The 25,894-nt window shown below is 42.8% G+C and overlaps 1 protein-coding gene across 1 annotated transcript; it reads left to right on the top strand.

The window, feature by feature from the left end:
• Positions 1-85: 85 nt before the first annotated feature.
• MCM4 (minichromosome maintenance complex component 4) lies at positions 86-16,404 on the top strand. The gene is made up of 16 exons (XM_037803375.1): positions 86-258; positions 802-966; positions 1,245-1,408; positions 1,502-1,603; positions 1,863-1,958; positions 2,043-2,138; positions 2,868-3,006; positions 6,309-6,529; positions 7,940-8,060; positions 9,319-9,578; positions 9,939-10,304; positions 11,791-11,918; positions 12,766-12,973; positions 14,025-14,253; positions 14,908-15,041; positions 15,865-16,404. The coding sequence occupies exons 1-16, from the start codon at positions 189-191 to the stop codon at positions 15,955-15,957; spliced, it is 2,592 nt and encodes an 863-aa protein (XP_037659303.1). The 5' UTR covers positions 86-188; the 3' UTR covers positions 15,958-16,404.
• Positions 16,405-25,894: the final 9,490 nt, after the last annotated feature.

Below are 25,894 nucleotides of genomic sequence, written 5' to 3' on the forward strand. Positions count from 1 at the left end.
GAGCGCGGGGAGAAGGTAAACGCCAGGATCGTTCCGAACCCCTGCCTGGACGCAGTGGTGCCTCCCGGGGGCGGGCCGGCGTGGGCGCGCAGCGGTGATTGGTGGCGCGTGGCGCGCGCGAGACGAGCGTGCACCCCGCGCCGTCTGGGAGCGTGGTATCTGCTGACCTGCGCCCGTGAGCTGCCCCCATGTCTTCCCCGGCGTCTACCCCGAGTCGCCGCGGCAGCCGCCGAGGACGGACCGGGCCGCCGCAGACGCGTGAGTGTCCCCTCCTCGCGCGTAATCCCTTTTACCCTCCTTCTCGCGAGCAGTCTCCCTTCCGCTCCCCGCGCGCAGCCCCCCGCCCTCCCCGGCGCAGCTCTCCTCCCTGCTGCTCACGGCTCCCTACATCTCGACCCCCACTCCAGCCCCAGGCCTGCCGCTGTCCCAAGCGCAGCCAGCCCCATCAGACAGTCACAGCCCCCACCCCCGCCTCATGCACAGCTCCCCCATGCACTCGCACACACCTTGCACAGTCCCCCTCACAGCTGCCAGCCACACTGGGCTCCCCACCGCCTTCATGCTTTTCCCGCCACCCCAGCGGAGAGCCCAAGATGGGGAGGGGAGCCGACCCGCCAGGTCAGTTCCCACCGTGTGGCAGATGCGGCGCCGCGCGCTCACTTCCCCTTTTGCCACGATGTTTATGAATTCCCCCCAGCTTGTGTGATTTTGTGCTGGTTCAGTAGCACACACGGGCAAATCCCGGAGGACCAGATGTGAGAGCGGATGGTCATTGCTCTTTTCTGTTTTGTGCGACACAAGCTCGAAGCGAGGATGCCAGATCATCTCCCTCCCAGCGGCGCAGAGGCGAGGACTCCACGTCCACAGGCGAGTTGCAGCCCATGCCCGCCTCGCCTGGCGCAGACCTGCAGAGCCCTGCCGCACCCGACACCTTGTTCTCCAGCCCCCCGCAGATGCATTCTTCAAGTAGGTTTCTAGCAGCTGGGTCAAGAAGAGCTTTGACTGATCAGAATGGTTGGTTCCATAACCAGTAGTCAGGTCACATCTGACAGTAACTGGGAGCAGACCACATGGCTTAGTGAGCTGAGAAAGAAGCTAGCTTGTGTTTTCTTTATGGAACGTTTTATCCTCAGAATCTCAACCACTATATGTTCAATTTGCTGTTGAATTGAAGTGACTTAGTGGTTTCTGGTTTGATGTGCTACCAGAATCTCATTGTAACCTTTCAACTGTTGCTTGTACAGCTATTCCTCTAGACTTTGATGTTAGTTCACCGCTGACATACGGCACTCCCAGCTCTCGGGTAGAGGGGACCCCACGCAGCGGTGTTAGGGGTACACCCGTAAGGCAGAGGCCTGACCTTGGATCTGCACGGAAGGGTCTCCAGGTGGACCTGCACTCTGAGGGGGTGAGTATACAGCACAGTTTTCTGAAAACAGTGTTTTGGGAATGCAAAGTGGACAATTTCGTTAACACGCTTGTGTTGTGTTTTTCTTTGTAGCCAGCAGCAGAAGATACAGTGGCAAGTGAGCAGTCTCTAGGCCAAAAACTTGTGATTTGGGGAACAGATGTAAATGTGGCAACATGCAAAGAAACTTTTCAGGTGCGCTATGTGTGTTAAGATTCATGCCTTAGGAATCTCAACATGCTGGGAGAAAGTTTTTACAATCTGTATCTAGGTAGCCATAACATGTAGGGGCAGATTCAGAAGCGTCTCAAGATTGTTGATGTTTTTGGTTTTTAAGAAGAAATATTTACATCTCTCTCCAAATAGTGGTGTACTCGCAATTGTTTGTATTTTGAATAGTTGCTTATTTCTGAAGGAATTAAGGTTAATTTCTTTTTTCGTCTCCATCTTTAAGAGATTTCTTCAACAATTTATCGATCCTCTGGCTAAAGAAGAAGAAAACATTGCCATAGATATTAGCGAGCCTCTGTATATGCAACGGCTTGCGGAGGTATAGAAAGATCTAACTTACAAATTCAAGTTATATATTTTAAACCAAGATTAGCAAAACATAACTTGTTTTTTCATCTTACAGATTAATGTCATTGGGGAGCCATTTTTAAATGTAAACTGTGAACACATAAAGTCATTTGACACAAATCTTTACAGGCAACTCACGTGCTACCCACAGGTAAGAACTTAATTTTGACCTTGATAAATTACAGTAAATATCTAGAAAGAATTTGCTATGTAGTCAGAATGTCCTTGGTAATTGAGGTAGTATGCCTCTAAAGCACCAAAAGTTTTAGGAAGAAAACCATGTCTTATCTATTTTAAGATGATCCTTTTTCACATTTTAATATTTCTGAGATTGGAATGTGTTAACAATGCCATATCATAGTTGTAATTGGCAGCGTTTCATGGTGAAGCTTACATATGGTACCTTCTTGAGTTTGACGAAGCAAGTTGTCTCAGGTAGAAAAATCTTAGAAAAGCATTGTGTCAGCTATATTGCATTTTGGTGGCAGCAGACTGGTTGGCTCTTATTGGAGCTCATTGGCTGTGCACCTTTAGCCAAGTTCTTCAGGCTGTTTCCTTTGCCTTAGAATGGGAACATGTTAAATTTAATGGATTATGGAGGAAAAGTGTGGTGTAAAAGCATGAGCTTATAATCCTTTTTTTTACTCATTAGAAGCCTCAAACAAGCCAGTGTGTTGCAAAGTCATTTTCATACATATTGTCACATGTGACCACAAATGACAGTGTCCTTTAGAGAAACTGAGATTGTACTAGGCTCATGTGTGGTTATGCAGGATAGTGTTTTGGGGTTGTGTCATGTTTGGTTTGTTATCCTCTGTTAATAGGAAATGCTTTCTTATGCATAACTCTAATCTTGACATCTTTTTATGCATTTTTATAGGAAGTTATCCCCACTTTTGACATGGCTGTCAATGAGATCTTCTTTGATCGTTATCCTGACTCAATATTAGAACATCAGATTCAAGTAAGACCATTCAATGCATTGAAGACTAAGAATATGAGAAACTTAAATCCAGAAGGTAATATTTTTAATAGGAAAATGTTGTATGTGAAAATAAACAGGAAGCCTTATTTCATCAAGAGACTTTAAAAGAATTGTTGGTGAAAGTGAAGGTGATAGATTATAAGTTAACAAAGTAATAAAAGATGCAGTTAACCCTCTACACTTATGAACCCAATATCTTTTTTAAACTTAAAATATTGTTGAGATATTAACATTTTTCTGTCCTAAGGTAAACTTACCCAAATGGAATATATCGACATATTTTTATTAAGTAGCACTTTCTGAAGTCATTGTAGAAAATTTTGAGCTTATAAAAGAAATCTGGTTTGGGTAGTAAATGAAAGAACAGGCAGGGTAACAGAAGAGTAGTGCGGGAATGTGTTAGTCCAAGAGCAGAGCACTCGGCCAGAGTAGGAAGGGTTCATGGGGAAATGGAAATTTGAATTACAGATTTGAATTTTGAACTAGGATTGGGAAGAAAATGAAGGAAGTCATTCTAGACAATACAGACGAGATGGGAGGTAGAGCAACGCTGTGTCTGGGTGGGCAGAAAGTGGTGCAGTGGCTGCAGCGGGAGTGTGGGAGATGATGTTTAGGGTAGGGCTGGAAAGCCTTGTTCAGAAGAGCTTGCATTACCAACTTAAAGAACCCAGGTTTTTATTCCATTGGCAATAGGGAGTCATCAACAATTTTTAAGGAGAAAGGTTTTGCCATGAAAGTGCCCTTTTTGAGAAGTTGAAGGTGGTTTTAGTGTGCAAGATATATTGAAGTTCAGTTGGTAGCTCCACTCTCTGACCTCTGGGCCCTAGCCAGAAAGAGTGGCCTTAGGAATGAAAATGGGCAGATGTGGTGTTTGCCATGTATGAAGAGTGAAGTATAAAAGCTGTTAAAAATTAACAAACACTCCTGTGGATAAACATGCTAAACACCCCAAAAATTTCAATAAAAGAAAACAAGACAGCCCATGAACATGAGAATGTGCTTGACTTCACTATTTGTTAAATAAATGTAATTTTTTTTCTTGTATGAAATTGGCCCTTGACATCTTATCCCCTTCAAAAAAAACACAACCTGTGGCAAGGCTAAAGAAGAACATGGGCTTTCTGAGATTTTCCTTTTGGGGTAGCAAATTGACTTGGGCTTCCTGGAGGGCTCTTTGCAAAATGTTTACAGGCACAAACATGTTTTCTTCAATCCAGAAATAAAAACTCTGAATTTACCTTTGCACAGTAGGATATGCACAGAGCATATCAGTTTTTCTGCTGTTCATTGCGTCTTCTTACAAGATAGAAGTTGGATGTGTTATAATAGTATTGTAAATGCAATTTTAGGCCAGGAAGATATTCACTGTGTAGACGTGAATAAAAGCAAGTTACAGAATGGTACCTCTGATTTGACCTCATTTTGGAGTGGGTAGGGGGCACGACAGATGTGACAAGTGTTTTGAAGGAAAATTTAAATTGATTAAAGCCTACATGGAGAGGAGGGTGAGAACAGGAAGGCAGAGTCTGGTGAGTTGCATTTCCAGCAGCCGCATGGTACAGTGTGAGTACAGACGGGACCATAGCCGTGTAACCATTCTGATACATTGTTTCAGGTCCACAGGATGTCCAGGTGGAAATCTTCCAGCTCATGGTAATTGTGGTACTTGGTACTTGACAAATAGTGAAATCAAGCACAAATAGTGAAGTCATGTTCTCATGTTCTTGGGCTGTCTAGCCAAGATCAGATCTTGGCTAGAGACTGAAATTTGGAAATTTTCTGGGAGGTTGAAATGTTTAAAGCTACGTAAGGAAGAAAGCATGGAGAAAACTCAGAAAAGAGCCGAAGATTTCTACAAACACTGATGGAGGAAGGGTTAGGAGCCAGCAAAAAATCAGGGTACTAGTCAATAGCTCTAGAAATGTTAAAGAGAATGAGAACTCTTAAAGCACAGTTTCAATAAAGACAAATAGCAAGGGGAATAAGCACAAGCATCTTTAAGGAGTTTTGCCTTAATAGAAAAGAGGGGAAGAGAGTTTGAAGTGATGGAAGAAGTTAGTGTAGAGAAGGCTGTGCAAGAGGTGATGGGATCCAGGACACCAGCAGAGTAGGTTCCCAGAAAGAGACGGGGGTCTTCACGAGGAAATGAGTAGACATTCCTGATGGCCTTGATCTTAGGAGAGGAGGAGACGAGGAGGGAGATGAGAAATGAGGCAGGGAGTTTTGAAAACAGATGGGAGAAGGATGTTCAAAGTCCTGAGATTAAAAGGAAAGCTGAGTTCAAATTTAAATTAAATATAGTCATTCCCCACTTTCTGCCACTACTAAGAAAACTGATTTCTTGGAATGTTTTTAATATTTTTGCCAGTGTTTCTGAAAGCATTCCAAACAGACAGAAGTCATAATGTGCATGTAGAAAGACTTGGGTTTTGATGATAGTGGTGATGTCATGTCTTCAGGCCAGGTATGGGGGGTTGGGGACAGCACCCCAAGGCAGGTGCTGGTGTGGCAGAACTGGGCTGTGGAAGACTAATCATGGAATTTCTCTGAGTTGGCGGATCATGGCACACAAAACATTAAGGGAGAAAGAAGACTGGCCGTTGGTCATCTGGGACAGGGCTAGTGATGGGACGGTCCGGTAGGGACACTAGAGGAGGTAGCTGTTAGGGTGAGAGAGACACATTTACGTTTTCACAGAGCAGTTACATGAAGGACTTCTGGGTAAGATTGGAGATGACTGGTTTTAGAAGTCAAGGGATTGTCAGATACTCAGCTGGGTTAGAAAGTCACCAAATTACAATTCAAAGTAAAGTAACAGTGGGGGCTAGGGATATCAGGAAGCAAGGAAGATTTGTTAACATGTGGAAGAAAGACTGAGTCAAATTTTAAAGTCATCCTGAATTAGCAGTAAGTCCTGGAAGGATGGGACAAGTCAACAAGACCGATGGGGGTTCGCTCCGGACCATATTTGGTTGACTCCAGGTGATGGGAAACAGTGTACATGGTTTGGAGCCAGCTGTGGGAAATTCCTTGGAGATAGTCAAACCTTCAAAGAATAAAGAGGGAAAGTTTTTTGTCTGTCTGTGAAGGTCCAAGTTGTGGAGGAAACACGAACAAAAGAGAAAAGTGAGCAAAGGCTGCCTGGCAGCCCCTGACAGGTGCTCTGGTAGGTGAGCATCTCCTGTGACAGCGCGGCCCCTGCACCCTGAGGGCGAGGCTCTGCTGGGCTCCTTGGCCATGGCAGTGAGACATAGGCCCAACAGGGGAGGCCCCGGGGGCCACACTGTCGGGAGTGGTCCACCCGGAAGCCACCAACCCCACCTTTCCCCCTCGCAGATATCGACCAGCTCATTGCCATCAGCGGCATGGTCATCCGGACGTCCCAGTTGATTCCGGAGATGCAGGAGGCCTTCTTCCAATGCCAGGTGTGCACCCACACGGCCCGCGTGGAGATCGACCGTGGCCGCATCGCTGAGCCCTGCGTGTGCGAGCACTGCCACACCACACACAGCATGGCACTGGTGCACAACCGCTCCACCTTCTCCGACAAGCAGATGGTACGGCGGGGTGTCTAGGAGTTAGGTCAAATCAGCTGCTCTTTAGCCTCATTCATTAAACCAGATTTTACACGAGGTGCTCTCATGGGAAGCATTTAAGGCTGTATAGTGTTTTAGATAGGTCAGGTAGGAGTATGTAGGACATTTGAGATCAGTAAGTTATTTGATTAAGTTTTGTCGTTTTGCAACTGTTCTAGAAAAAATGAGAAATTTTAAGCTCTTCTCACAAATGTTCAGCAAGTTTTGCCTTTTATCTTTTGAGCAAGACATTTTTAAGATTAGGTTATTAATCTTACAGTATAAAAATATATGCACAAGAACAAGAATTAAAATTGTTTTTTGTTATTATGTTGAAACAATTTACTTAATGTTGAATGGAGAATATATGTCGAAAATACTACAAAAGGTAATTTTTCTTAATAGGAATCAAAAAATCTGTAAGAAAAAGATAGTAGCAAATGTGGAAAAGTGTTCAACTTTATTACTAGCCAAGAAAAGAAAGTTTAAGCTATGAATTGTCATCTGATATTGGCAAAGTTTAATTGGAGCCTCTCCCAGGGCTACCAACTGGCCATGCAAAGGCACAAGCCCTGCTCCCTAGGGCCTTGTCGTCTGATATCCTCAGAATCCTCCCAGGACTCCCAAACCGACTTAGAGCAGAACCTGAAGCCTTAGAGGAGCCTCCGAGGCCTGCACAACCTGACATCACCCTCAGCACACACCTGTACCCCCAGGCCTCTCTGGCATTATCCTGACCATTTTCTTGCCAAGCATGCACCTGCCGCAGGGCCTTTATGTGAGCTAATCCTGCTCGGGGCACATGGCTCCCCTAACATCCGCAGTCCTCCGCCTTATCAAGCCTTCCCCACCCTGCTCTATGGAAAGATTCTCTCCTCCACCCCACCCAGCAGTTCTCTGCTCCCTGCCTATTCTGTTGTTATCTGTTGTGCCTGTCGCCCTCAGTCTCACTTGTCTGTTGTCTGGCCTTTCTCTCCACACAGCCAGAAACTTTGTTCAGACTGCAGAGTCTCCAGCTCCTAGATTGGGGTCTGGTTTGTGGTGGGCACTTGGCAAATACCCATTAGATGAAGACGAAGACTTGGGCACAGAGACGCTCATTACACCCGTTTCAGTGGTTTAAGGGCAGGGGTACTACCTAAATCCCGCCATCCCAAAACGGGAATGTCCAGATAAACCACATCCTTACAGAGTGTTTCCCAAGTCACATTAAAAAGCAGATTTGGAAACAAAGAAACAAAACTCTCAACTGTCTGGAGATTAAAAGCAAAAAAAGGTGCTAAAAAAAAGAAGTAAAGACACTAGGTATTAAAATTATTAGTCTCCAAGTGATATAACTGCCACTGGTTTCTGTGTCTGTCACACTGTTTCCCACGTGTTCTCTGTTCTCAGATCAAACTCCAGGAATCTCCTGAGGACATGCCGGCAGGACAGACGCCACACACCGTTGTACTGTTTGCTCACAACGACCTTGTGGACACAGTTCAGCCTGGTGACCGAGTGAACGTTACAGGTGAGGGATGTGGGTCTGAACTAAGGCAGTGAGGTGTTTGTCTTGCTTTTAGTGAGTTCTTTTCACTCAGTCACAAATTCATTGGAGAGAGTATTTGGCCTGCCTCCCTTTGTCATCGGAGGTCATTGAGAATATGTGGGACGTGTGTCTGCTTTGCCCACCCTCTTTCTGACTTGGTACCCTGGAAGTGTGGAATCTTTCAGTTCTTCCCAAACCTGAGCTTTGGAATTGGTGGACCTTGCAGTCACACAGCTGCCTGGTGCGCGTCAGCATCCCAGAACTGTGTAGTGTTGATGTCATAAGTGAAGAGCTCCAGATAGTCTGGTTTTAGGATTTGAGCCTTCCTGGCAGCTCGAGGAAGGATCACTCACCCACTCATTTCCCACATGCACAACTGAGGGTTAAAGTGTATCCATTACAGAGAAGAATGGGCTGAGCGCCTTGTTTGGTTTTCATATTAGGCGTTTAAGTATGGTGGTTTAATATCTGAGGAGGCTAAGATTCAGAGAAGGTGTAGATAACTCTACTTAAGGCTCTGTGGTAAGTGTTATAGAACCAGGATTCAGACTTTCTCTTCCTGCCAAGATTATTTTCTTCTACTGCATCATATTAATTAAAGTCTTGCTTTGGATGCCTTAAAGGAGCATGGTTGATGTGTTGATTGTTTTCATTTATTTCTTCAAATTTTTTGAAGTTCTTTATAAAAGTGGGGGGTGCTTCACCCAAAAACTCCTATTACCAACAAAAGATAGTCTTTTTCCCTCACTATGTCTTTACCTTTCACTAATAGACTGTCTTACTTTCTGTGACATAATTTGAGTGGCTTTTAAAAGATCTGAGTTTTTAGGATTTCTTCTCTTTCCAAGGTTTTGCCATGGGATTTTAACTGTTTTATTCCAGTCAAATAAATACTGAACAGTGCCTGGATACTGAGCTTGGGGAAATGAAAAGAGCGTTTATCGAACATAGGCCATGTGCCAGGCATTGTGCTGGAGGCTTTCATTGGCCCTCAGAACCTTGTGTGTGGTGTGCTCATGCCCAGAACTCGTGTCCTTCCCAGCGTGCCTCGTCCGTCTCCGCTACGTCGAGTGGGCCTAGTCCTCAGCTCGGGGAGCCGTCGTGAGGGCAGCTGACCGGGAAAGGGAAGGAGTGTGCTCGTGGCTGGGCCTTCCTCAGTGCTGCCCGCTGTCCACCCTGAGGTCCTGCACCTGGTGGGGGCAGCCGCACAGCCCTGGGTCTTCCTGGTTCCTGTCCGCAGGCATCTACAGAGCGGTGCCCATTCGCATCAGTCCCAGAGTGAGCAACGTGAAGTCTGTCTACAAAACCCATATCGACGTCATCCACTTTCGGAAGACGGACGCAAAACGTCTGCACGGCATGGATGAAGAAGCAGAACAGAAACTCTTCTCAGAGAAGCGTGTGGAATTGCTTAAGGAACTTTCCAGGAAACCAGATATTTATGAGAGACTTGCTTCAGCCTTGGCTCCGAGCATTTATGAACATGAAGATATAAAGAAGGTAACGACGGACTTTTAAGTAGTGGTCGGATTTTACGGTTTTTTGGGATTAGCGTAAGCATACATTTTCCCCCCTAGGTAAGGGATCTGTCTTTACATAGCAAGGCATTCACCACCTTACTTGGTGGTTGTTGAGAAGAATCACAGTGCCATTGTCCCGCTCTTGCATTGTGGTGACGGCTGTTTATATATAGATGGTCAGCGGTAAGCTACAGTCAGCAATGTGCTAACATAGATTGTTCTCTGCTCCTCTTTAATTTCTGAACCATGGTTTTTTATGTATAGAGTAGGAAAGTACTTCTGTAACATTTAGACTAAATGCAATGAGTTACTCTGCAGTAAGTGGATGTTTTCTTTCTAGGGAATTTTGCTTCAGCTCTTCGGGGGAACAAGAAAGGATTTTAGTCACACGGGAAGGGGCAAATTCCGTGCCGAGATCAATATCCTCCTTTGTGGTGACCCGGGCACCAGCAAGTCCCAGCTGCTGCAGTACGTTTACAGCCTGGTTCCCAGGGGCCAGTACACATCTGGGAAGGGCTCCAGTGCCGTCGGCCTTACTGCTTACGTCATGAAAGACCCCGAGAGCCGGCAGCTGGTCCTGCAGACGGGAGCCCTGGTCCTGAGCGACAATGGCATCTGCTGCATCGACGAGTTCGACAAGATGAGCGAGAGCACGAGGTCGGTGCTGCACGAGGTGATGGAGCAGCAGACCCTCTCGGTTGCCAAGGTGGGCACAGCCTTCATGGCACAGACAGGGCCGCCTGCAGGTTGAGTGGAAACCGAAGCAGAAAGTCGTGATAGCTGAGTGTTCTCTCGGTTCTGACTTTGGGAAACTGATGAATTTTTTACAGGCATTTCAGAGTTTAGAAGTACTTAAGAGTTCTTTTTCTATTCAGTTTTAGCCACATCTCTTGAGTACTTTGTTTAGGATCCTCCTTCATGTTTTCTGCTGTACTAACCTACTAATGTGTGGGACTTAGTTTGCCAGGGCTCCTGTAACAAATACCAGAACCCGTTTGGCTTCAACAGTGGGAGCTGGTCTCACAGTTTTGAGACTAGAAGTCCAAAATCAAGGTGTCTGCTGGATCCTGCTCTCTGAAGTCTGTAGCATGCGGAGGGGTGACTCTGACAGACAGAGCTGTCTGTTTCCTTTCTCCTCCTTCCCTGTGTCCAGATTTCCTCTGCTTTAAGGACTCCAGTCATACTCAGTTAAGGCCATGCCCTGGATTCATTTGGCCTCAGCTTACTAACATCAGGTATCCCGTGTACGAATGGGTTCACGTCTTCAGGATCGGGGTGGGGACTCGGACACGTCTTCTGAGAGACATGACTCAGTCCGTAACAGCATTATTCATACTGCTAGAGTTTGCCTCAAAACTTCTGCAAGCAGTTTCTGAGGAAGATATGTCACCGCGTCCATCCTACAACTCAGTCCTTGATGTGAATCCAGGGGAAGGGCTTTTTGTTAGGAAAGAATTCTCCTTCATAGGTTTTCTTAACTCAAACATGAATGTCTTTTTCATATTTATAGTCTCAGTCTTCTTTCTGACCGTAGGAGGTGGTTATTCAGTAGCATCTTGGTTTGCGTTGATTAATAATTCTGAGAATGAAAGAAGCTTACTGTGTTAGGGCAGGGAGCAAAAATAAGTGCACACTCTATTGCTGTCCTTTGCATGAAGTCCTAAAAGGAGTGTTTGCCTCATTTCAGTTAAAGATTCAAAAATGTAGTCACAGGATAAAAAAAAAGTGGGTCAAAAATGATTAGATGAAATTTCTCAGAGAGAAATCTTAAGAGTCAGCTTCCCACAGACCACTCTGGCACATCAGGCTCATCAACATTTTGAGTGAAAGAGCATTGAGGTTGGGTGACCAAAGATTGATCTCAAGGTGAACGTGCGCCACCCCTAAAAAACCGATGTTCTGTGTACCGCATGCAGGTTAAAGGAGACAGCGTTGGTGTCTCCTGTGCCAGTGAAACCTCATCTCGATTATGTTTAGTTCTCTTCAAAAGGGTCGGGGCGAGGTGCACGACTGTGACGTGCTGTGGTGCTGCTTTGAAAGCTCTGTCCCAAGTGGGACCATTGGAGCACATCGAGGAGATGTGGTTCATGGAGCTGAGTCAGCAGAGGTGGCTTGGAGGGCGTGCGGGCACTGGGTGTCAGGCTACAACAGCACCGACACCCAGCCTCTGACTGCACTGTCCTCCTTGACAGGCTGGGATCATCTGTCAGCTCAACGCACGCACCTCCATCCTGGCAGCAGCGAACCCCATCGAGTCTCAGTGGAACCCGAAGAAAACCACCATCGAAAACATCCAGCTGCCCCACACTTTGTTATCAAGGTAGTAAAACATTTTTGTATGGTAAATACTTTTATTTTTATCATTTGTAGAATTTTCAGAGTGAGATTAAGGAAAGCATATACTACTTAAATTCAGCAATTGCTGTTAATATCATAAAATCTTTACTAATGCAAAATTTTTCTAATATGGTTGGTCAAAGGTTTTCAAGGCAAGGATTATACGTTGTCCTGCCCAGCTGCGGGTAGTTTTTTTAATTTGTTTTGTTTTTGTTTTTTTGTTTTGTTTTGTTTTTTGCTTTTTGTTTTTTTGTGTGTGTGGGTAGTTTTAACTTTCATTTGTTTTTTAAAGCAATTGGGAAATTTCATTTTAAAATCTTTTTCAGATACCACTCACTATTCTTATCTCAGTTTTAAGTCTACTGTTGAGAGGCAAAAAAGTACAGGTAACAATTGCGCACAGTAGATGAGTTTCTGAAAAGTCAGTTTGTTCAAGTGGACTGATAAAGTCCACGTGTTTTCTCACTTCAGAAATGGGTTTTAGGTTTTAATTACTTTCCTTAAATCAGAGAGCTTTGTGTTTTTTCCCGGAACAGCTGACTGTATCATTCGTGCCTTTCAGTGTTCCGTCAGGCAGGTCCTGCTTCTCTGGCCCAGCTGCGGGATGACAGCCGTGTCCTGGCGAGAACTGAGGGCCGGGAGAGGTGGGACCTGCCCCGGACAGAGCGGGGTGAATTGGGTTTACCAGGGGATTCTTTTGGCAACGTGAACAGAAGACACTGTTTCTCCCTCGCTGTCCCTCACCAACTGCGCGTTCACTCTTCGGTAGCTCAGGAAAACCGCATCTGGGGTTTGATGGTCGACTAACCGTGTTTCCATTAACCCCCCAGGTTTGACCTGATCTTCCTCATGCTGGACCCCCAGGACGAGGCATATGACCGGCGCCTTGCACACCACCTGGTGGCCCTGTACTACCAGACCGAGGAGCAGCTGGAGGAGGCCGTCCTGGACATGGCCGTGCTGAAAGACTACGTCGCCTATGCCCACAGCTCGGTGGTGCCGCGCCTGAGCGAGGAGGCCAGCCAGGCGCTCATCGAGGTGCCCACGTCTGCAGCGGGTCGTGGGGAGGCTGTAGCCGATGTGTTCACGTCTCCAGCCAGTAATCATGCTGAAGTCCTCCCCTCCAAGCGCGAACTCTCTTACTGAGAGTGAATATTGCTTTCTATAAGCATTTATTTTTGCTTCCTGAGATGCAAAATACTTTCCCTAACATAATGGGAAAATAATTCATTCATATAGATTGCACATGCACTTTTATGTTTAAACGATTGTAAGCACAGTGAATTTAAGATGAGATCTGAGGTCCCGAGGCTTCTCCCAGGCAGAGCTCCTTAGTAACTGTAACTATGGACACATCTAATTACTCTCAACTTCCATTTGCTAATTTCTGAGAGAGTGAAAATAAGTGATAAGTATTCTGTGCTCACTTTTCAGTATCCTTGTCTTGCCGGGGCAGCAGTACTTGATGGCCCGTTTTAGGTTATTGGAGTGTCAGGATGTGAAGGTTTTTTGTGTTTTCTGTGCTTTGCATTTTGACAGTTTCCTGAAGTGCTCAAATGGAAGTTAGATTTTTCAGTTCTTTTAACAGATTCTTTCCAGTCTTCTGCCATGTTGTCACTGAGGGTTGTATAAAAGTTTGGTGCCACCTGTGTGTGTAGCATCCCTTTCCTGCCCGGTTGAATGGATCCTTCGCCAGGGTGTGCGTTGGAGCTTGTGCCTGAACCCCTTTCCTCAGCAGCCACCTGGTCAAATCCCAGCAGACTCCTCGTGCTGCGGCTGCCCACCCCTTCCTCACACCTTCACTGCCCATCTCCCTCCCGCCTTCTCCGGGCTGAGCTACACCGCCAGACACTACTTTTTCCAGGAGCTTATTTCCAGTGTGATTTCCCATCAGATGTTAGATTCTGTCCCAGGGTTACCACAGTCTGCTCGAGTGTGTTGAGCTTGAGATCAGGGGCCAGGAAGTACCTCCACATGGCAGGCAGGAAGGAGTCCTCATTATTAGTTATCCCAACTCTTGAAAGTTTTAACCCCAAAACCACGGATACTGTTTTCAAGAGATTCTCCTTTTGTTTCCTGTCTAAACCAGGCTTACGTGGACATGAGGAAGATTGGCAGTAGCCGGGGAATGGTTTCTGCATACCCTCGACAGCTGGAATCATTGATTCGCTTGGCAGAAGCCCATGCTAAAGTGCGATTTTCAAACAAAGTTGAAGCAATTGATGTCGAAGAGGCAAAACGCCTTCACCGAGAGGCTCTGAAGCAGTCAGCAACTGACCCACGGACCGGCATTGTGGACATATCGATCCTCACCACAGGTGTGTTGTTTGCAAGAAGCAAGAAAGCATTTGAAGGTTATTTAAATGTGTAATTGATCGTTCAGAGTCAAGCTAAAGGCTCACTTGTGGAGCAGAGGCTCTTAGCCTTTTTTGGATCAGGGCCCTTTTGAGAATCTGATAAAGTTGCCTAACACACACACAGTATTGTGTACAATTTTAAAGGTATTCTGTCTCCTCTGCGATCTAGGGATGTTAATCCATTTAAAGAAATAAATTGTTTATTTGTTCATAACCAATGACTGTGCTTGCTGTACAGATTATAGGCACTATTTCAGGGGAAAGAAGCAGCTACTGGCATATAGAAAATTGAGAAGAGCAGAGAATTCAAACTCATGTTTTTGAACGTGTTTTGGCATCAGCCACTGTTAACCTTTCTTGGCTTGAGATGTCTGTTGTTAGCCTGCAACTCAGTTGCCGTGGAGAAAAGAAGTCACAAGTAACCCACTTAAAATGTGTATGAAATCATGTTTTAAATGAGTGTAAAACGGAATGATAGAACCAATTGTTAAGGTACATCTCAAAAAGAACAGTTATTTAGACATCACTAAAGGAGTATTTGGGGATTTCAAACATTTCACTTCCTTTTGGCAGAGATATTTTCATTAAATTGTTTTTTTGTGTGTCTGTAATTAGGAATGAGTGCCACCTCTCGTAAACGGAAAGAAGAATTAGCTGAAGCTTTGAAAAAACTTATTTTATCTAAGGGAAAAACACCAGCTCTAAAATACCAGCAACTTTTTGAAGATATTCGGGGGCAATCTGACATAGTAAGTGTTCATCCGTGTATTTGTATTGAATAGAGTTTTCCTCTTTTTCCTTAATATTGCTTTTGGGCTTCATTTTTCTTTTCTTTATGTATTATTTAAGTAATAAATACAGATAAGAATAAAGAAAAGGAAAATCACCCATAAATCCATGATCAGGAAATAATCACAATTAAGGTTTTGTTACACCACTTTCAGAATGTTGTTACGCATATATGTGCACATGTAGTCTTTCCTTTCAAAAACGAAGATAATCGGTTATAGATGCACTGTTTTATAAGTTACTTTTTCTTTTTTTAAATTAACAGTATACTATTTAAATTTCCCTGTGTTGGTAAATACACTTTAGTGCATCAGTCAAAATGAGTAGCATTCTGATGAATACTTAAGAGCCTACAGGGTAAAAGGACAAATACTTTAAAACCAATATTTGACATTTCATAAATAGCACGTGTATTACATAGATTTGTTTTGGGGGTGAAACACTCAGGTGTCTTTTGTGAATAAATTTGAGTTCTGTGAAAAGAGCCCTGTGGGCCAAATCCAGCCCCTTTCTTTCATAATGCCCGTGTCTATATATTGCCTCTGGCCACTTCAGCACCACAAGGGTGGAGTTGAGTAGCTGTGAGGGAGACCACATGGGCCAGAAAGCCTATGAGATTTGCTATTCTGCCCTTTACAGAAAAAGTTTGTCAGCCCCTGATTTAGATGGTAAGAAATGTATACAGTCACCAAAAAGAAAGACTGTAGATGGTACTTTAGCATTCAAATTATTTTATCTCTAACCATGGATAACTTAATTTATATAATTTCCTCCTCCCCAAAGGCAATTACCAAAGATATGTTTGAAGAAGCACTGCGTGCCTTGGCTGATGATGACTTCTTGACAGTGACGGGAAAAACCGTTCGCTTGCTCTAGAGATGCCGTGAGCTGTGCTGTGTTCTGCTTTTCTCCTCTGGGCACGGCACTTGCTCGCACTTGTATGTAGCATGGGGACTGATTAGCTAACTCTGCTGCTGTCAGTGGGAATAGACTCTCAAAGTCATTATTTAGCTACGTAAAAATTTTTCTATCCAAGGTACTGGTTTTCTTAGTGAAGTATTTGTTTTCATTGTTTAACATTTTAAGTAAAAATACTTTCCCAATTTACAAAAAGACATACAGTAGAGACTATTTTCCTGAAGTGCAGATTTTTAGTACTGGAGATTTTAATCTGTGTACTAATTCATATACATATGTAGCACATTGGTGTATTTTTTTTTTAATAATTTTATTTTGAAATAAGTTCAATCTTACAGGAACAGTTGTAAAAACAGTACAAACCCCCTACATAGAATTCCATCATACCCAGCCCCCCTCCCCCGATACCCTGATCCATCACCTTTAAGATCCTGTCACACCACTGTCTCTTTCCCTCCCTCCCTCCCTCCCTAACACCCATCATCTATTGCTCTGTCTTCTGAACATATGAGAGCAAGCTGCACATATCTTTGAACAAACAATGTAATTCACATATACCTTTCCCATGAACAAGAACATTATTTTATGCAATCTCATTAAACGCAGCTAAGAAGTTCAAGAAATTCAGCATTGATACAAAGCTTACATTCTATATTTCCTTTTTTTTTTTTTTTTTCCCTTGTGTCCCATCTGTGTCCCTTTGAGCCTCTTCTCCTATCAGTGTATTTTGAAGAGAACAGGTGGGGGGCATAATTTTTTGTGCTAGACTTTATAGTTGAGGATTTTGTAATGTGAGATAACAGACTCAACCAGGGCATACAATTCAGTATGAGTTCCATGAAGGTTGAGCCACGGTCCCTTGACAGCACTCAAGTGTAATTCTTTTAGAACTCGTCATATGTTCTCAAGGATAACATAAGATCCAAGTTAGTCTAAAGAGTGTGATTGTGGGTGCTTACATGCTGGATTTACTTTTGCCACTGACTTCATTCTATTATGTAAACTTTTTCTTAAATAAATGATATTTGTTGTGTTACTCAGGATTCCTAGAGAAACAGAAATGATAGATATCAAGAGGCTTATTACAGGAATTGGTTCATGCAACAACGGGAATTGGCAAGCCTGAATTCCTTAGGACAGGCCACAAATTGGGAAAAGAGTAGTGATGTTGAATTCCCCAGGGCTGGCTGAAGTAGAAATAGAAATTCTTTCCAACTGCTGAAATCATCAGTTAAATCTCCCTTTAAAGCCAATGGATTAGATAAGACTTCTCTTATTACTGAAGGCAATCATCTTTGTTTTGTTGATGGTAGATATAATCAGATATAGATGAAGTCAACTGATTTAAATCCGAAGTAACCTCCCAGTAACAGTCAGGCCAGCTCTTGCTTATGGATACCATAACCTAGCCAAGTTGGCACATGAAATTAACCATCAGAGTCCACCTCTTGTCAACTTGGTGCCCATACACATCTTAAACCATACATAATCCTTAAAAAAAGATAATAAAGTCATACTTTGACATAACAATTCAAGTGCCCTGTGTACAAGTAGAAACACTAGCCTATCCCCAGAAGAGTATGCAAGTCCTTGAGTAATACTCACTCTTAAACGTGAGATCCTGTAACTTGAATACTATGACATAAAGTTAATACAACTATATGATAAGGGCATAAGACAGGGAAGAAAACAAAGATTGGCATTATATGTACGAAAAAACAAGGAAGGAACAGTCATAATTACAGTCATTCCTGTAACTGGTCACGTGGTCATAGTTCATAGAACAGTACTCATTCCATGTTCCCTTTACCCTCAGTTGGCCATGGTGGGGTGACCCAGAACCTTCATTCCTGAAGTTTCTTGGTCAGTGGTAGTCCTACCTGGATTGAGTTGTTGCAGATATCCATTGACTTTAATTACAAAGCATGGTAGTACTAAGAGATGCCCTGGGGGATCTCCTGTATTCCAGGCAAGCTCAACCTCCATAGTGTAATAGCAGTCCTATTTCCCCCTTGATAATTGAGATGAGTCACACCAATCAGTACAGTAATTCCTTTGTTGATTCAGAGGCATGTGGAGCCATGGATGGGTGGCAGTCTTATCTTCCAGTTCAATGGAATGGTTGTGTCTCCTGGTGGGAGCACTCCTCTTTGGAACTAAGAACTGTAGACCAGCAGAACAGAAAGGTTCAAGGACAGAAAGCAAATGTTTTTTTCTAGTGGATCACCAGGGTTGACAGTGGTGCCACTCCCATTTCCACCCCTTGATTCCTGGACCTGTGAATCCTGGCTATGGGAGAAACAGAATCGTAGAGTGGACGCCGATTCAGAGCACACACAGCCTCCTGGAGAACACAGCCCCAGCCCTGCAAGGTATTGCCACCTAGGTGGCACTGTAATTGAGTCTTCAACAGGCTATTTGACAGGTCTATCAACCCAGCTGCCTCTGGATGATGGGTAAGACCAGAGAATTCCATGAGCATGTGGCCATTCCCTCACTTCTTTTGCTGTGAAGTGGGTTCCTTGATTAGAAGCAATGCTGTGTGGAATACCATGTCTGTGGATAAGGCATTCTGTAAGTCCACAGATGGTAGTTTTGGCAGAAGCATTTCTTGCAAGGAAGGCAAACCCATTTCTGGAGTATGTGTCTGTTCCAGTTAGAGCAAGCAGCTGCCCCTTCAATCATGGAAATGGTCCAATGTAATCAACCTGCCACCAGGTAGCAGGCTGATCACCTCGGGGAATGGTGCCATATCTGAGTGTGGGTTTCTGCTCTTGGCAGATTGGGCACTCAGCAGTGGCTGTAGCCGGGTCAGCCTTGGTGAGTGAAAGTCCATGTTGCTGAGCCCATGCAAGGCTGCCAATTCCATTCAATTAAGAAAGAATAATCTCTTCAGTACATGGTGCTGGGAGAACTGGGTATCTATATGCAAAAGAATGGAGGACCCCTATCTCACACCATATTCAAAAATTAACTCAAAATCGATCAAAAACTTAAATATACGAACCAAGACTGTAAAACTAGAAGAAAATGTAGGGAAGCATCAAGATCTTGTGTTAGGTGATGGTTTCTTAGACTTTACATCCAAAATACAAGAAACAACAAAAATAAGATACATATGACCTCATCAAAACTGTAAAATTTGTGTATCAAAGGGCTTTATCCAGAAAGTGAAAAAGAACCTACTCAGTGAGAGAAAATATTTGGAAACCATGTATCCAATAAAGGTTTAATATCTAGAATATAAAAGAAATCCCACAACTCAACAATAAAAAGACAACCCAATTTAAAAATGGGCAAAAGACGTGAAAACCTTCTCCAAAGAAGATACACAAACGGCTGAAAAGCACAGGAAAAGATGTTCGAAATCATTAGCTATTAGGCAAATGCAAATCAAAACCACAATGAGATACCATTTCACACCTATCAAAATGGCTATGACTAAAAAAATAAATAAGTGTTGGAGAGGATGTGGTGAAATAGGAACACTCATTCATTGCTGGTGGAATTGCAAAATGGTGCCACTGCTGTGAAACTCAGTTTGGCAGTTCCTCAGGAAGCTAAGTATAGAATTACTGTATGACCCAGCAATCTTGCTGCTAGATATATACCCAAAAATACTGAAACGAAGAACTCAAACAGATATTTGCACACTGATGTTCATAGTGGCATTATTCACAGTTGCCAAATGATGGAAGCAACCCAAGTGTCCATCAACTGATGAATGGATGTACAAAATATGGTACAATGGAATATTATTCAGTTGTAAGAAGTCCTGATGCATGTGACAACATGGATAAACCTTGAAGACATGCTGAGTGAAATAAGCCAAACACAAGAGGACAAATATTATATGATCTCATTTATATGAACTAATTATAAGTAAATTCATAGAGTTAGAATCTAGAATATAAGTTACCAGGGGATAGATTGGGGTAGAGAGTGGGGAGCTGATGCTTAATTTGTACCAAATTTCTATTTAGGTTAATTGTACAGTTAATAGAAACAGGCGGTGGTGATGGTATCACCTTGTTTGAGTGTGATCAACAGCACTGAACTATGTATCTTAATGTGGTTGAAAGGGGAACTTTTGGGTCTTGTATGTTAGTAGATTGAAAGTTAGAAGATTAAACTTTGGACTGTATAACACAATCAGCCCTGTTGTCCATGATGGACTTGGGTTAATAGTACAAATATAAGATTGCTCTTACATGAATTGTAACAAATATATGACACCATTACAAGGTGTTAATAGAGTGATGTATGGAGAAAATATACACCTAATGTAAACTATAGACTATAGTTAATCATACTATTTAATATTCTTTCGTCAATTGTAAAAAAGATAACACTAATGCAAATATCGTTAGGGGGTATATGGGAACATTGTGTTTTTACATGACTTTTCTGTAAACTTACAAGTTCTCTAATTTAAAAAAATAATAATAATTAGAAAACAACATTATACAAAGTGAAAAAAAAAGAAGAAATGTATCAACTTACTGATACGGCCTCATCATCCCTTGTTGGACCAGTCTACTTGATAAATATTGGGTAGACATTCATATTGTATCATCTTTCAAGGGAAAACCCCAAAATTTGTTAAATTGGAATATGACGTTTATATAGTCTCTAAATCAATTTTGCTTATTATAATAAGAATATTCCAGTTTTACAGTTGTTTCTTTTACCTTTCCCTTGTCTTACATTTATGTTTTTCTTAATGTGATAAATGATTCCAGTACCATGTCATCACCGGGTTAGCTAGGGTTTCAATTTGCTAAACCTGCCAGAATGCAATATTCCAGAAATGGGTTGGCTTTTACAATGGGGATTTATTAGCTTACAAATTTACAGTTCTAAGTCCATAATAATGACCCAGTTGAGGCCTCAGCAGGACAATACCTTCTCAGAAGAAAGGCTGCTGGCATGTGGGACCCTCTGCCACATGGGAAGGCACATGGCCAGCATCTGCTGGTCCTTCTCTCCTGGGTTTCACTGCTTTCAGCTTCTGGCTTCAGTGGCTCCCTCTCAGCTTCTGCGGGTGTGTCCTTGTCTCTCAGCTTCTCTGGGGCTTTTCTGAGCACTCTGGGTTTCATCTCTTTTAAAGGACCCAAGTAAGGTGATTAAGACTCACGTTCAGTGAATTCTTCAATTGAAATAACCTCATCAATAGGTCCCACCTACAATAGGTCTGTACCCACAGGGAAGGATTAAAAGAACATGACCTTTTCTGGGGTTCATAACAGCTTCAAACCAGCACACCTAGTTCTAATTGTTTTTATTTTTTATTTTTTAGAAATGTAGACAAATTCTTATGAGATACATTTTAGTAATTTATAAGTGAGAACTTAAAATTCTAACCTATTGAGAAAATTTTTTGTTATTTGAATGAAATAAAATGCATACTTATTCTGAAGCAAAACCACAATATGATAACCATTTCATGTCCATTAGAATAGCTACTATTAAAAAAAAAGAAACAGAAAATTACAAGTGTTGGAGAGGATGTGGAGAAATAGGAACACTCATTCATTGCTGGTGGAAATGTAAAATGGTGCATCTGCTGCGGAAGACAGTTTGGCAGTTCCTCAGAAAATTCAGGATAGAATTACTATATGACCCAGCAATCCCACTTCCAGGTATATAACCAAAAGAGCTGAAACCATTGACTCCAACACACTTTTGCTATCAATGTTCACAGTGGCATTATTTAAAATTGCCAAAAGCTGGAAGCAGCCCAAGTGCCTGTCAATGGATAGATGGATAAACAAAATGTGGTATATACATTTAGTGGAATATTATTCAGGTATAGAAAGAAATGAAGTTCTTATACATTCAACAACCTGGATGAAACTTGAGGACATCATGTTGAGTGAAATAAGCCAGACACAAAAGGACAAATATTGTATGATCTCACTGATAAAAAATAATTAGAATAAGCAAACTCATAGAGTCAAATCTGAAGTATACATTCCAGGGGCTGGGTTGGGGTAAGGAATGTGGAGTTAAGGCTAAATTGTACAGCATTTCTATTTGGATTTATTCTCAAGTTTTGGTCATGGATGGTGGTGATGATAGCATAACATTGTGAATGCAATTAACAGCAATGAACTATATATGTGAAAGTGGTTAAAATGGGAAATTTTAGGAGATATATATATATAAAATAAAAATTTTAAAATATAGGATTTTGCAACACAAATAGTGAACCCTATTGTAAATGATGGAGTGTAGTTAATAGTACAATTACAAAAATGTTTTTTGTGTCAAATGTTCCACACTAATGCAAGGTGTTAAGAACAGGGTGGTGTATGAGAACTTTGTGTTTTATGTATTTTATGCACACCTTTTCTGTAAACCTACTACTTCTCTAATTTAAAAAATAAACAGTTAAGTCTTCTGACTTTAAAGTTTATGTTGGAGGGAGTGGGACAAGAGAGTGGCTTGAGAGGTGTAGAATTTAGTTCTCTAGAGTAACTAGTAAATCGCCAGGAACAACTGGTAAATAGTCTGGAACAACTGTTTGGGGGACATCTGTGAATGGACACATATACACCAGTCTGGAGTGGGTGGAATTGCTGAGATAGCAGCATAGAACTGTAAGTAAAGCCCCAAAATTGAGACGTTGGTGCCCCTCCCCCACTGGCATGGCAGGCTGAGCTGGAACACTTCCCTGCGGGAACAAGAAGTGGTATCTGCTGGGAGCAAGAGAAGGTAACTCAACCAAGTTCCAATTGCAGTTTTAATTAACAAATGTGGACTACTGAATACAAGCTATGAGCACGGATAAACTCAGAGCAGGCAGAAAAGGAACCCTGAGGTCTCTCCTGGCAGAGAGGAAGTGGAGCTGACAGAAAAAAATAAAGAAAAACAGAGTTTTGGAGTCACTGAGCTCAGAATGCTGGGAAAAGGCTGTGTCCTGAGAAAAGTGACACAGAACCAGGAACCAACACTGACTCTTGACTGCCAAAACTGGGGGGCTGGTGACTGGCTCTGAAAAGGGGATTTCTTTCTTTTTCCTGTTTTTCTTTCATTCCAAGTAGCTCATCAGAGAAAGCCTCAGACATTTTCAATTGTCAGCACTGACCCAGGCAAGGTGGAGTTAGGATACTCAGACAAAGGAGGAAGTCAAGTGAAGGAAATAATTCCCTAAAGGGCTTATCTTCTCTAAGAAAAGAGGGAGGCAGGACCCAGATCAAGTGGCAGTCCTCCCTCAGAGAATTCAGGCCCCGGGGCCTGGGGGAAAGGGGAAAAATAAAAACAGCTTAAGCTTGGCTTCTGACTCACCCTCAGTGACTGGCAGGGACAGGGTCTGCTGAGAATTAAATGCACCTCTTTATGCCAGTGGGGAGCTGCAGGTGACAAGCAAGATAGAAACAGCACAGAGTCCAGAAGTCACAGGAAAGTGACAGTCTTCTGGGTCTCATCCTCAGGGAACCTTGATACTGATTACACCCTCCTCCTAAGACTTGGGCACATAGGGTCTGGAAAAATCTGATTGGGTAATCAAGGAAACCAGATGCATAGACAACAAAAATTACCAGTCATACTAGTAAAAATGAAGATATGCCCCAGTCAAAAAATCTGAGAGCATGGGTGTTCTAGTTTGCTAATGCTGCAGAATGCAAAACACCAGAGACGGATTGGCTTTTATAAAAAGGGGGTTTATTTGGCTACACAGTTACAGTCTTAAGGCCATAAAGTGTCCAAGGTAACACATCAGTAATTGGGTACCTTCACTGGAGGATGGCCAATGGCATCTGGAAAACCTCTGTTAGCTGGGAAGGCACATGGCTGGCATCTGCTCCAAAGTTCTGGTTTCAAAATGGCTTTCTCCCAGGACGTTCCTCTCTAGCAAGCTTGCTCCTCTTCAAAACATCACTCACAGCTGCACTGAGTTCCTTCTTTTTGAGTCAGCTCATTTTATGGCTCCACTGATCAAGGCCCACCCTGAATGGGTGGGGCCACGCCTCCATGGGAATATCTCATCAGAGTCATCACCCACAGCTGGGTGGGGCACATTCCAAGCAAATCTAATCAGCACCAAAACGTCTGCTCCACAAGACTACATCAAAAATAATGGTGTTTGGGGGACACAATACATTCAAACCAGCACAATAGGCTAATGGGATGGCTTAGTATAAAGATTCCTAGATTTAAGCTCTTATAGCAGTCACATCTATTCATGAGTTGTAATGGTTATTTCTAAATTCTGATATGCTGAGCTGTTTGTGTATAACCTGGTTGATCCCTGGAACTTTGGGTATCTGTGTGACACCTGAGACTCAGAGCCAGAGTTTGGCACCTATGAATGTCAGCATTACCCCATACAGCAACTGTTAAAGAAGCTGAAAAAGAGATGAGATCAGACTTCAATTAGAGATATGAATGAAATGGACTTGGTTCGGACTAAGGTAAATCTGACTAAAGTGTAAAAGATGATATTGACTGTTTTTCAGTCAAAGGAAGAGACTGAAGGAAGAGAAGTTTATTTGGTGCAAAATCTATTTTCTGCAGCACACTATATAACTTAACTTGTGTGGTCAGTTTATTCAAACACCATAATTACATGGAACCTTGAACAGGGAAGGAGATCTGGTTGGTTTGTACAGGTTAGCATGATGTCCCAATATATCCCAGAGTAATTTGGGCAGAGAATAAAAGTGTATTTGCAAAGCCCTCTGAGGGACAGGGGGAAAATGTGGAAATATTAAACTCCCACCTGAGGAATTCCTGATACTCTCACAAGCATTGGTGACTACCAGTGTGGTTAGCTGAACCCTTGATCTTGGGGCTTACCCTTACGAAGCTTGTTACTGTAAAGGCAAGGTTAAGCCTACTCATAATTGTGCCTGAGTCTCCCCCAGAGAACCTCTTTTGTTTCTTACATGTGGCCTCTCTCTGTCTAAGCCCACTTGGCAGGTAAACTCACTGCCCTCCCCTCTGCATGGGACATGACTCCCAGGAGTGCAAATCTCCTTGGCAACATGGGACATGACTCCTAGGGGTGAGCCTGGACCTGGCATCATGGGATTGAGAAAACCTTCTGGACCAAAAGGGGGAAAATCAATTAAACCAAATAAAGTTTCAGTGGCTAAGAGATTTCAAATGGAGTTGAGAGACCATTCTGGATGTTATTCTTATGCATTATATAGATATCCCTTTTTAGTTTTTAGTGTATTAGAGTATCTAGAAGGAAATACCTGAATGGTTGAACTGCAACCCAGTATGCTTGATTCTTTTTTTTTTTCAGATAAAATATTATAGGTTTATTTGAAACTTAATTCTCACTTTGAGTATCCAAAATACAAACTCCACAAAATGTTCATTTTTTTACTTTCTAGTTTACAAATATACAAAATAGATGTTTGCTTATATTTATATTACATATTTACTAACACAAGAAACTGTATAAAAAAAAAGCATTTGTTCTGCTTAAGGCATACTTGGGAATAAGCCATTGTACAAATTATTGCACATCTGAAACCACAGTGCTTAAACAGACTGTCTGCATAACAAATGTTAAAGTAAACCAGGTGTATTTACCTGACTTAGGTCATAAATATAGACTGAAAGACAAAAATAGATTTTCCTTGCCAAAAGTATGCAGCAGTTTGAGAAATTTAGCTTCCTCATTTGGCACCTTTAGAACAAAGATTCACTAAGCACCATCAGTTAGGACAGGTATGTGGTGGTGTGATTGTGGGGGCCTTGTGGATTGCATTCCCTTTATCCAGTGTGTGGTTGGATGGGTGGAAAGATGGGGACAGGGACTGAGTGGAGGGTAGGGTGGGACAGTGGGATGATTTGGGTGTTACTTTTTACTTCTATTTTTTGTTCTTGTTCTGGTTCTTACTGGTGTAGGGAGGGTGTTTGGAAGTGTATTGGGAGG

Source organism: Choloepus didactylus, chromosome 14 (assembly GCF_015220235.1).
Source record: "Choloepus didactylus isolate mChoDid1 chromosome 14, mChoDid1.pri, whole genome shotgun sequence".
Classification (NCBI taxonomy): domain Eukaryota; kingdom Metazoa; phylum Chordata; class Mammalia; order Pilosa; family Megalonychidae; genus Choloepus; species Choloepus didactylus.

Excerpts from the sequence above, each read along its gene's own strand:
- MCM4 (XM_037803375.1), top strand. The coding sequence starts at position 189 with ATGTCTTCCCCGGCGTCTACCCCGAGTCGCCGCGGCAGCCGCCGAGGA. Across the intron at positions 3,007-6,308 it reads GAGAAACTTAAATCCAGAAG|ATATCGACCAGCTCATTGCC; the intron begins GTAATATTTTTA and ends TCCCCCTCGCAG. Across the intron at positions 6,530-7,939 it reads CCTTCTCCGACAAGCAGATG|ATCAAACTCCAGGAATCTCC; the intron begins GTACGGCGGGGT and ends CTCTGTTCTCAG.